Consider the following 12,500-nt stretch of genomic DNA (forward strand, 5'->3'; position numbering starts at 1 on the left):
ACACATCTTAACTCTCAGGTAGCCCTTTGAATAAGGGAGGGTCAGCCAAAATGTCCTCACAATTCAAACCGGTCCCCACTCTCCATGTTTCCAAACAGGTCCTCACAAAGGCAGTGAGTCGAGAACACACACAAAGACACCGTGATAGTTTACAGTGGGACAAGATGGGCTTTTATTGATCCGTGTGGCATGTCTAGGTCATTGCAGGAGCAAAAGCAATACGATACATCAAGTGGAAAATAAACAACTGTACAAAAATGAAAAATAATTGTAACAATCAATCAAAATGCTGTACTTAATTTCCTTTCTGTGTGTGCTTACGTAGCTATACTGGAGAAGGTGGACACCAAACCCATGCTGAAAACACTTCGACAGCCTGAGTTTCGGTGGCCCGTGGTGGGGGATGGGCTCGGCGGGGAGTACCAGTGGTCGGCGGAGGAGTGGAGCCTCCTGAAGACTCTGGCAGAGATGAGGAACCAGCACAGTAAGAGTGTCCTGGTCCGCCTGTACGTCAGCCCCGATGACAAGATATCCTCACAATACATCATCAAGGTGAGACATGCACGCACATTTTACACATTTAAGAGGCACTTTATAGACGTATATATCATTTATCTAGCTTCCATTTTCAGTCTAAACTGTATATCCTAACCTAAACAAACTGGCTGCTTTGTAACACCTGTCAGTACAAGAGTGGTATGTCATTTAACTCTCGTCAAGAAAACAAATAAGCGTATTTCCTCAAATGTATGAGGACCATACCGTTGGTTTTTGTGGATTTTCAATAAAAGTGCTTGTTTGCAGAACATCTTTCCTTCCTTAGTGCTAAATTTTAAGACATTGCAAACTAAATAAAAGGAACAATCTAATGGTTTTGGGTGTGCAGAATGTTTTGGTATTTTTTGGTTGAGCATCTGTTATGCGACTACTACTCAACCAACCGACTCCAATCTTAGAGGTCAGAGACCTTTAAGGAAAAGGATTCAAAACAGTATCTTTGGAAAAAATAATAGCAATACTTCACTGTGATGGATCTTAAATAAGGATTGTTGTACAGCAGTGAAACAAAATGGAATAAAATGTTACCTGGAAGGTAGCTAACATCTATAAACGGCACAATTAACGTATAAGCAGATGCAGTGTGTCATTCATTTCTCTGACTTTTATTGCTGACTTTTATTCATTAAAAAAAATAATACAATAATCCAGCTCAAAGAGCAGCAGAAGCTAACCTGTGCTCTCCGTGCAGCTCGATCAGGCGTCCTTGACTCTGCCCTCCAGGGAGGACTACATCGCCAACACTTCCTCTGCCCGGGCGGTGAGTCTCCGGCTCATCCTTCACCCCTGTTTTACCTGTCATCTAAAAACTCATCTTCCTGCAGCTGTTTCCTTCATGCTTCAGTGATACATCGCAGCAGAAAAATCTGAGCAACAGCTTCTTTCAAGACTCCACATTCTTACAAATGCCTGACAGCCGTTATGCAAGAAATAAGTTGTAGGACAGGGAGCTGATACTGATTGCCCCGCTAATAGCTGCCTCGTTAGACCTGAATTACAAATGCAATTACTATGCAACGACTAATGTTTCTCGATTGGAAAAACGTTCACTGTCAGGCTATTAGTGTACTGTCACTATCCATTGTAAGGACATACTTCAGCCATACACACACACACACATATATATATATATATAAATAAAACTCTACTTCATGTTGCAACAGTAGATAGAAGGGCTGCTAACTTGTTAAAACCTGTGTTATTGTGAGGGGGGAAGCAACCCCATATTTGAAAGCTTTGTCCAGTTGATGTTTCTCCATGCTACATTGACCATGCTACAATCTCCATGCTACATTTGTCATTCTACATGCTACATTCTCCATTCTACAGTCACCACGTTATATTCTTCATGTTACATTCATCATGCTACATTCTCCATGCTACATTCTCCATGCTACATTCTCCATGCTACATTCTCCATGCTACATTCAGCATGCTATATTCTCCATGCTACATTCTCCATGCTATATTCTCCATGTTACATTCGCCATGCTACATTCTTCATGTTACATTCAGCATGCTATATTCTCAATGCTACATTCAGCATGCTATATTCTCCATGCTACATTCTCCATGCTACATTCAGCATGCTACATTATCCATGCTATATTCTCCATGCTACATTCAGCATGCTATATTCTCCATGCTACATTCAGCATGCTATATTCAGCATGCTACATTCAGCATGCTATATTCTCCATGCTACATTCACCATTCTACATTCTACATACTACATTCAGCATGCTATATTCTCCATGCTACATTTGTCATTCTACATGCTACATTCTCCATTCTACAGTCACCACGTTATATTCTTCATGTTACATTCATCATGCTACATTCTCCATGCTACATTCTCCATGCTACATTCAGCATGCTATATTCTCCATGCTACATTCTCTATGCTATATTCTCCATGTTACATTCGCCATGCTACATTCTTCATGTTACATTCAGCATGCTATATTCTCAATGCTACATTCAGCATGCTATATTCTCCATGCTACATTCAGCATGCTACATTCAGCATGCTACATTATCCATGCTACATTCTCCATGCTATATTCTCCATGCTATATTCTCCATGCTACATTCAGCATGCTATATTCAGCATGCTACATTCAGCATGCTATATTCTCCATGCTACATTCACCATTCTACATTCTACATACTACATTCAGCATGCTATATTCTCCATGCTACATTCAGCATGCTACATTCAGCATGCTATATTCTCCATGCTACATTCAGCATGCTATATTCTCCATGCTACATTCAGCATGCTATATTCTCCATGCTACATTCTCCATGCTACATTAAGCATGCTACATTCTCCATGCTACATTAAGCATGCTACATTCTCCATGCTACATTCTCCATGCTACATTATCCATGCTACATTATCCATGCTACATTCAGCTTGCTATATTCTCCATGCTACATTCAGCATGCTATATTCAGCATGCTACATTCAGCATGCTATATTCTCCATGCTACATTCACCATGCTACATTCAGCATGCTATATTCTCCATGCTACATTCTCCATGCTACATTATCCATGCTACATTAAGCATGCTACATTAAGCATGCTACATTCTCCATGCTATATTCTCCATGCTACATTCAGCATGCTATATTCTCCATGCTACATTCTCCATGCTACATTAAGCATGCTACATTCTCCATGCTACATTCAGCTTGCTATATTCTCCATGCTACATTCAGCATGCTATATTCAGCATGCTACATTCAGCATGCTATATTCTCCATGCTACATTCACCATGCTACATTCTCCATACTACATTCAGCATGCTATATTCTCCATGCTACATTTTCCATGCTACATTTTCCATGCTACATTCTCCATGCTACATTCAGCATGCTACATTCTCCATGCTACATTCTACATTCACCATGCTACATTCTCCATGCTACATTCAGCATGCTACATTCAGCATGCTATATTCTCCATGCTACAAAAGAAGAAAAATAAATCATTTATTTTGTATTTTTTTGTGTTGTGTGTAGTTTTCAATCGTGTTGTATTGTATTTCATACTAGATGAATTTATCTAACGAGTCCATTTGGACACAAGCTTTGCTGTAGGGTGTTTTCTTTGTATCTGTCCCTTAAAATAGAACGTATACATGTTAGCTGTGCAGATGGATGCCCAGCAGTGACAGATGAAATAACATGGCTCTTCTTCCTCCAGTACCGGGCGGCCTTGCTGAGTTGGATGGCGGACACGGCCGTCATGCTGGGCGCTCCGGAGAAAGCAGCGCTGACCCAAATGAAAGAGGCTCTTGACTTCGAGACCAAACTGGCTCACGTAAAGACGTCCTGTCAGATAGATATGAACCCCTCTGAGTGTGTGGCGATGATCTGATGGGCCTCAGTGGCTCCGGAGCTAATTAAACCATTTTCATAACTGTTAAGATGATTCAAACTGACTTCGTTCAGGGATGTGTGTGTAACGTTCGCTCATTGTGTCCTCAGATCCTGATTCCACCTGAAAACCGCAACGGTGACAACATGTACAACAAAATGTCACTCTCTGACCTACAGAGCTCCATACCACAGGTACTGTAAACAACAACAACAACAACAACAAATCTAAATAGCAATATCTCCCCTTGCTTCTTGAAACCATACCACCTTCTTTATGGTTTGTGTTGCGTGTTTCTTTTCATGATTTAGCAGCCGGAAGCCTTTTTAGACATCGCAATGTATTTATTATCAGTTCTGAAGTGACGTGTGCACAACCTGAGGACCTTCATCGTGTCGTACACGTAACCGCACACGGTCGCCTGTGTCTGCAGTTTGATTGGCTGGGCTTCGTTACAGCTGTGGTGGAGTCTGAAGCCGACCCGGCTCGGTCCATCTCCTCCTCTGAGCTCGTCATCGTCCGAGCGCCGCAGTACTTCAAAGACCTTTTCAAGCTCATTGACACCACAGACAGCAGGTACACACACATATACACACACACACGCACACACACACGCACATGCGCACGCACACGCACACACACACACACACACGCACACGCACACGCACACACACACACACACACACACACACACACACACACACACACAGAGACAGATAAGCACACAATGGGGCTCGTGGTCTCTCATTATAAGTATATTATAGTGTATAATGAGATTACATGTAGGCATCTCTCTCTCTCCCTCTCTCTCTTCCTCTCCCTCTCTCTCCCCCCCTCTCCCTCTCTTCCTCTCTCTCTCCTTCTCCCCCCTCTCTCCCCCCCTCTCTCTCTTCCTCTCTCTCTCCCTCTCCCCCCCTCTCTCCCCCCCTCTCCCTCTCTTCCTCTCTCTCTCCCTCTCCCCCCCTCTCTCCCCCCCTCTCTCTCTCCCTCTCTCTCTCTCTCCCTCCCTCTCCCCCCCTCTCTCTCTTCCTCCCCCCTCTCTCCCTCTCTCTCTCCCTCTCTCTCCCCCCTCTCTCTCCCCCCCTCTCTCCCTCTCTCTCTTGCTCTCCCCCCCTCTCTCCCCCCCCCTCTCTCTCCCTCTCCCCTTCTCTCTCTTCCTCTCCCCCCTTCTCTCTCTTCCTCTCCCCCCCTCTCTCTCTTCCTCTCTCTCTTGCTCCCCCCTTCTCTCTCTCCCTCTCCCCCCCTCTCTCTCTTCCTCTCCCCCCCTCTCTCCCCCCCTCTCTCTCTCCCTCTCCCCCCCTCTCTCTCTCTCCCCCCCTTCTCTCTCTTCCTCTCCCCCCTTCTCTCTCTCCCTCTCCCCCCCTCTCTCTCTTCCTCTCCCCCCCTCTCTCTCTCCCTCTCCCCTCTCTCTCTTCCTCTCCCCCCCTCCCTCTCTCTCCCCCCTTCTCTCTCTTCCTCTCCCCCCTTCTCTCTCTTCCTCTCCCCCCCTCTCTCTCTTCCTCTCTCTCTTGCTCCCCCCCTCTCTCTCTCCCTCTCTCTCCCCCCTCTCTCTCCCTCTCTCTCTTGCTCTCCCCCCCTCTCGCCCCCCCCCTCTCTCTCTCCCTCTCCCCTCTCTCTCTTCCTCTCCCCCCCTCTCTCTCTCCCGCCCTTCTCTCTCTCCCGCTCCCCCCCGCTCTCTCGCCCTCTCCCCTCGCTCTCTCCCTCTCCCCCCCTCTCTCTCTCTCCCCCCCTTCTCTCTCTTCCTCTCCCCCCTTCTCTCTCTTCCTCTCCCCCCCTCTCTCTCTCCCCCCCTTCTCTCTCTTCCTCTCCCCCCCTCTCTCTCTTCCTCTCCCCCCCCCCCCCCCCCCCCCTCTCTCTCCAGGACTGTATCTAACTACGTACAGTGGAGGTCGGTGTTATCCAGGATCACCGCTCTGAGCCGTCGTTTCCTTTACAGATACCTGGACTTTGCTCGGGTTGGTACAGAAATGATCCGACAGAATCTAGTTTCCATATTTATATCCATATTAATGTTTTTAGATGAACTCAATAATGCAATGTGAGCGAAGCTCTCTCTGTCTTACGTTCAACAGCATGTATGGAAAGTGTGAAACTCTGGAGTTTAAATTATACTAAATATCTCTCCTGTATACAAGAAGAGGCCTTAATTCATAGTGTTCAACAAAATATAAATCTATGGGACCAAACTAATCAATTATGTGAAGTGTCTTTGAGTATTATGAAAAGCGCTATATAAATTAAATGCATTATTATTATTATTATTAATCCCAAACGCGACCCCAGATGACTCTCTAACCTTTTCTGGAGATATTTTATGGGCTGATTCGAGTACATTTTTTGACTCGGTGTTACATTTAGATTTCTTATGGGCCCATAACTCAATAAAGGATTCAATATTTTTTTTTCGTTAGATTTGCATTCCTGGCATTCTGAATGAGGGTTGCATAAAATATGAAAATCCAGCCTTTTATCTTCTTCTTTAATGTCTGATCAAAAACCTGCTTGTACAGTTTTGAACCCACGGGCCACCGTACAAGATATGGCCCCCAAAAAATATCACAAATAATATCACACGGACGTTTATTTTTAAACGATGCTGCATTTAGTTGAAATGTTTTGTAGCTGCTTCTTTTCCAACTGTGACCAGTGCCTCCCAAACTACAAAAATAGACTTTAAAGGACATTTTAATGAATATAGATATCAAAGACAAGTGTATCTGGAGAATTAGAACAAATCAGGGCATCAAAAAATGCCTTTGAGAAGAAATAGGTCTTGAGATGACATTAAAAACACTCAAAGTCTCATTGAAGGTCACTTACTGTACAATTAGTATGCATATTTATTCCACTTGCAATATACAAAATACTCAAAACCTATATATATATATATATATATATATATATATATATATATATAAAGAAAAGCCACTTTTCTGGAAGACGCAATGTCACCTTGCATCTCCGTCTCTCGCCCCCTCCTCCTCCAGGTAACCACGGGAACCACCTCCCTGACCCCGCGCTGGGACAAGTGTGTTAACTACGTGGAGAACTCGCTTGTGTACGCCACCGGGCGCCTCTTCGTCAACACACACTTCGAGGAGGACAAGAAACACATGGTGCGTGTGCTGCTGGAGACGACGTCACGTCCCAAGTCGGGGGTCAAGTGCGACAGATGTGCTGATTTGAGTGTATTTGGGTCACCTGTGTGTGTGTGTGTGTGTGTGTGTGTGTGTGTGTGTCCTCAGATGGAGGAGCTGATCGACGGCGTTCGCTGGGCGTTCATCGACATGCTGCACAAGGAGAACGACTGGATGGACCCACCGACGAAGACGAAGGCCGTGGAGAAGGTGGGGGCGTCGCCCTCTGTCCTCTCATCACTCTTATACGATGTCGACTTTTACATTTTATTAATCCAATTTTCTTTTATTATTTTTTTTTTTGCTTAAAGCTTTGATGAGAGTGAGATAATGAGGCCGTAAAAATGAAATAAAGTGCGTCTTGGAGCTTCCGTGTGACACCTTTCACGAACCCAAAGTCATGTGATGCATCATTGATGTAACGACATTGATTGAAGCTGCTGTGAAGAAGCAGCTTGGCCTCTTCTTCCTGGTCTCCCTCTCCACCAACATCTCATAGTAATGGCTGGTGAATGTGACGTAAAGACAATGAGCTCATTGGATTTATTCTTTGTATAAATGTTGTTCACCGCAGATTTAAATCAGATTATAATGAGAATGTAACTTTCTGCTTCACTTCACTCGTCTTTTGATTCAAGACCTTTGTTACAGCCGTCACTGTCTTTGTCAAATGTTCCTTTCATGGTGGAATGCTCCTCTTGAACCTCCTCCTCCTCTTCACCTCCTCCTCCTCCTCTTGAACCTCCTCCTCCTCTTCACCTCCTCCTCCTCCTCTTCACCTCCTCCTCCTCCTCTTGAACCTCCTCCTCCTCCTCCTCCTCCTCTTCACTTCCTCCTCCTCCTCCTCCTCCTCTTCACCTCCTCCTCCTCTTGAACCTCCTCCTCCTCTTCTTCACCTCCTCCTCCTCCTCTTGAACCTCCTCCTCTTCTTCCTCCTCCTCCTCTTCACCTCTTCCTCCTCCTCCATCTTCCTCCTCTTCCTCCTTCTTCCTCTTCATCCTCTTCCTCCTCCTTCTTCCTCTTCCTCAGCTTCCTCCTCCTCCTTCTTCCTCCTCCTCCTCCTCCTCCTCCTCCTCCTCCTCACCTTCTCCTCACCTTCTTCTTCCTCCTCCTTACTCCTCCTCCTCCTCCACCTCACCTCCTCTTCTTCCTCCTCCTCCTCCTCCTCCCCCTCTTCCTCCTCCTGATCTTCTTCTTCCTCCTCCTCCTCGTCCTTCTTCCTCCTCTTCACCTCCTCCTCCCCTTCCTCCTTCCTCTTCCTCCTCCTCTTCCTCCTCCTTCTTCCTCCTCCTCCTCCTTCTTCCTCCTCCTCACCTCCTCCTTCTCCTCACCTCCTTCTTCCTCCTCCTCCTCCTCCTCCTTCTTCCTCCTCCTCCTCTTTCTTCCTCCTCCTCAACTCCTCCTCCTCACCTCCTCCTCCTCCTCCTCCTCCTCACCTTCTCCTCACCTTCTTCCTCCTCCTCCTCCTCCTTCTTCCTCCTTCCTCTTCCTCCTCCTCTTCCTCCTCCTTCTTCCTCCTCCTCCTCCTTCTTCCTCCTCCTCACCTCCTCCTTCTCCTCACCTTCTCCTCACCTCCTTCTTCCTCCTCCTCCTCCTCCTCCTCCTTCTTCCTCCTCCTCCTCAACTCCTCCTCCTCACCTCCTCCTCCTCCTCCTTCTTCCTCCTCCTCACCTCCTTCTTCCTCCTCCTCCTCCTCACCTCCTCTTCTTCCTCCTCCTCCTCCTCCTCCCCCTCTTCCTCCTCCTGATCTTCTTCTTCCTCCTCCTCCTCCTCGTCCTTCTTCCTCCTCTTCACCTCCTCCTCCCCTTCCTCCTTCCTCTTCCTCCTCCTCTTCCTCCTCCTTCTTCCTCCTCCTCCTCCTTCTTCCTCCTCCTCACCTCCTCCTTCTCCTCACCTTCTCCTCACCTCCTTCTTCCTCCTCCTCCTCCTCCTCCTTCTTCCTCCTCCTCCTCTTTCTTCCTCCTCCTCAACTCCTCCTCCTCACCTCCTCCTCCTCCTCCTCCTCACCTTCTCCTCACCTTCTTCCTCCTCCTCCTCCTCCTTCTTCCTCCTCCTCACCTCCTTCTTCCTCCTCCTCCTCCTCCTCAATATTGAAAACATGTAAACAAAGCAGGTCCACCTTGAGTTTTCTTGATTGCATTTAGCTGCTTACATCTTTATTTCTTATGCAACATCTTCAGGGCATTGTGGCCTCGACTCTCACTCTTTTGTTGCTTGTACCATGATGTGATGCTGTAGTCATGGTTACGTAACAATGTAAACTCTTCTTCACGTGTCCCTTCGTGTGCCTCTCTCTCTCTCAAGGCTCATGCAGTCCTGGCTAAAGTCGGCTATCCCGAGTTCATCCTGAACAACACCTTCCTCAATGAAGATTTAAAGCAGGTTTGTGTCTCACTGCTGAGTTCTGGAGCTTCTTACAGGTTATAAAAGTATATGTTTGTTTGTGTTTATTATAATGGATTCATGGTTTTCCTTTGCTTTCATCTAGTGATGCAGGGACTGTGATTCTCACCAGTTTGTTTAAGACGCAGCGGCTTTTGCTAAGAACACAGTCATATATATACATATATTTTATATATATATTATAGATATATATATATATTATAGATATATATTTACATTTATATATTAAATGTTTATTTGTTATATGTATATATATATATATAAATATATATATATATATACATATATATATATATATATTTTTAAAAATATATATATATATGTACTGTATATATATATATATATATATATATATATATATATATATATATATATAGTTAAATTTAAAGTTCACAGTAACATTCCTCTATTTTCCCACCTTGAGCTTACGTTTGTGTTTAAGTAAAGTAGTGCAGTACTCAACATGTGTGTGTGTGTGTGCGCGTGTGTGTGTGTGTGTGTGTGTGTGTGTGCGTGTGTGTGTGTGTGTGTGTGTTGCAGCTCAGGTTCAGTGAGAAGGACTACTACGGGAATGTGATGCAGACGTTGAAGTTCATCGCCCAGTCTGACATCGCCTGGCTCCGAAAGAGCGTCCCGCGTACAGAGTGAGTGACAGCTCTTAGTCTCCGCCCACTTGACACTTTGTGTTTGACCTCCTGGTTGACACGCCATCATGTGTGTGTGTGTGTGTGTGTGTGTGTGTGTGTGTGTGTGTGTGTGTGTTGCAGGTGGTTCACAAACCCAACGACCGTGAACGCCTTCTACAGTTCCTCCACCAATCAAATCAGTAAGAGATGCGACGTGTGATTGATTACTGAGGCCAGTGTTCACTTTAATTATTCAGAAGTTTAAAACGTTATCTGGGGGATTGTTGTTCCTTTAAAGATGGCTGAGTGGGCAGTTCAATGTCAGAAATAATTAGGAATCTGCATTAAAGACAAAGTAAAACTGACCAGAGAGCCCGGGTGAGATGTGGTCTGTTGTTTTAATGTGGAAAAGAAACAACAACACGTGTACCCGACGTTCTGCAGGATCCTGTCCGGACACGCAGACCAACAACTGTTTTCATCTTCTCATTCAGGGTTCCCTGCCGGAGAGCTTCAGAAGCCCTTCTTTTGGGGAAGAGAGTATCCGAGGTGAGGTTAAAAAGAAATGTGACAAAAGGGCTCTGAAGTCAATACCACAGCCCAGAAGTCCTACCCACCTTTTCCTTTGATTCAATGCTAAATATTTGACCAACACTGTCTTTAATTCTCTTTCATACAGCAGGTTATAAAATTAAAGCTATATCTGATATTTAAAAGGAGCGCCAGTGCTCTTGGTAGCCCTCAAAACTGTTCAGACCTTTTAAATTAAAAAGTGTGCATAGTTTGAATGCACAAATATTCACAGGAGTCCATTTTTGTTCCAAGATAAATTCTTAATGTCGTCTATGAAAGTGGCATTCCTAAAAATAGAAGTTTTGAACCTTTACGTGGCACGTTTACGTTCTTACTGTAATTGCATTTTACCCTCAGCTAGCTGGCTAACGCTGGCTAGTAGCATCGCTAACACCGGAGCGTCCCACGTTATTTAAGGCTCCTCGAAGTACGCTAGCTCAATAACTGTCAGAATATTTGTGAGCGACCGAGCTAACGGAGCGATAAGTTCCCAGTTCGGCTCATTTTTTTGTTTCTCCTCTCTGTGATTCATCTGTTTCTAAAACTTTTTTTTTTTTCTCCTCCCAGGTCATTAAGCTACGGCGCCATCGGGGTGATCGTCGGACACGAGTTCACGCACGGCTTTGACAACAACGGTAAACATATACGAAACGCCGACTGGAAACAAAACCACAACACGACCACAGAGATTTTAATATGTATATTTTTTCATAAACAGGTCGCAGGTACGACAAAAATGGCAACCTGGGCCAATGGTGGACCAACTCGTCTATAACAGCCTTCACTGAGAAGACCCAGTGTATGATAGACCAGTATAATGGCTACCGCTGGCAGGAGGCGGGGCTAAACGTGAGGCTTTTTGAATCTACAGAATTTACATTCAAAATAGTTCCCTGAAAACCTTAAAATAACAGAATATTCTTTCCACGCCACGACACTTTCTGTATTTTCAGTGCATTTCTTGTTTGGATGTCAATAGTAAAGGGTGTCGGGGGCGAGGTCACCCCGCTCCAAACACTGGGTGGAGGGGTAACCTGTGCGCTGCGGGTGTTTTGTCCCGTAGGTTCGGGGGAAGAGGACTCTGGCAGAAAACGTAGCGGACAACGGCGGAATAAGAGAGGCTTTTAGGGTAGGATGTGTTTCCATACCTTTCTTATGCATGCTAATGTACCAGTGTCACCTTATTAGTTTCCCTCGTGCTTATTGTTTTGGTTTATGTTTGTTATTAGTTGTTTATTGGCGGCACCGTAGCTTGTGATTTGTTTAGGAATTCATTCATTAGTGACCTGGTTTTATGGAAGTCGCCGTGTACCTTTAAGAAGCCCAAACGTGTGTGTGTGTGTGTGTGTGTGTGTGTGTGTGTGTGTGTGCAGGCGTACCGGCGGTGGGTGGAGCAGAGCAGAGGTGGCGTGGAGGAGCCTCGGCTGCCCGGAGTCGCACTGAGCAACAACCAGCTGTTCTTCCTCAGCTACGCACATGTGAGGACACGCGGCCGCTAGCTGTTCTCCGCTAGCTATTCTCCGCTAGCTATTCTCCGCTAGCTATTCTCCGCTACCTCGCCCTTTCCTCCCGAAGCCACGCCCCCAAAAATGATCACGATGAACGTAAACCGCGAACATCCGATTGAGATCAAATCTACGAACTCTACAATCTGAAGCTGTGCAACATTAAATTACTCCATAAATCAGTTGTGTTTTCAAAAATTAAAAAGTGTATCATTATGAGGTACTTGTATGCTGCTTTATACTTGTATTTCAGTACATTTTCACAAGTCAAATATTGTACTATTTTACATTTATTTGACAGCTTTAAATA

General features: G+C 45.2%; 1 protein-coding gene across 2 annotated transcripts in view; it reads left to right on the forward strand.

Annotated features, from left to right (window-relative positions):
* The window catches only part of phex (phosphate regulating endopeptidase homolog, X-linked), a 17,193-nt gene that overhangs the window by 3,764 nt on the left and 929 nt on the right, over positions 1-12,500 (forward strand). The window contains exons 5-20 of one of the 2 annotated variants that reach the window (XM_034560489.1): positions 326-552; positions 1,250-1,318; positions 3,773-3,889; positions 4,057-4,140; positions 4,380-4,522; positions 5,808-5,901; positions 6,934-7,062; positions 7,192-7,293; positions 9,388-9,465; positions 10,027-10,130; positions 10,254-10,312; positions 10,607-10,661; positions 11,253-11,320; positions 11,404-11,534; positions 11,749-11,814; positions 12,059-12,163. In XM_034560489.1, the coding sequence (XP_034416380.1) occupies positions 326-552; positions 1,250-1,318; positions 3,773-3,889; positions 4,057-4,140; positions 4,380-4,522; positions 5,808-5,901; positions 6,934-7,062; positions 7,192-7,293; positions 9,388-9,465; positions 10,027-10,130; positions 10,254-10,312; positions 10,607-10,661; positions 11,253-11,320; positions 11,404-11,534; positions 11,749-11,814; positions 12,059-12,163 (1,631 nt within the window). The remainder of the gene's footprint in view (positions 1-325; positions 553-1,249; positions 1,319-3,772; positions 3,890-4,056; positions 4,141-4,379; positions 4,523-5,807; positions 5,902-6,933; positions 7,063-7,191; positions 7,294-9,387; positions 9,466-10,026; positions 10,131-10,253; positions 10,313-10,606; positions 10,662-11,252; positions 11,321-11,403; positions 11,535-11,748; positions 11,815-12,058; positions 12,164-12,500) is intronic. The other variant, XM_034560490.1, reaches the window with a different exon arrangement.

Source organism: Cyclopterus lumpus, chromosome 20, assembly GCF_009769545.1.
Source record: "Cyclopterus lumpus isolate fCycLum1 chromosome 20, fCycLum1.pri, whole genome shotgun sequence".
Classification (NCBI taxonomy): Eukaryota; Metazoa; Chordata; class Actinopteri; order Perciformes; family Cyclopteridae; genus Cyclopterus; species Cyclopterus lumpus.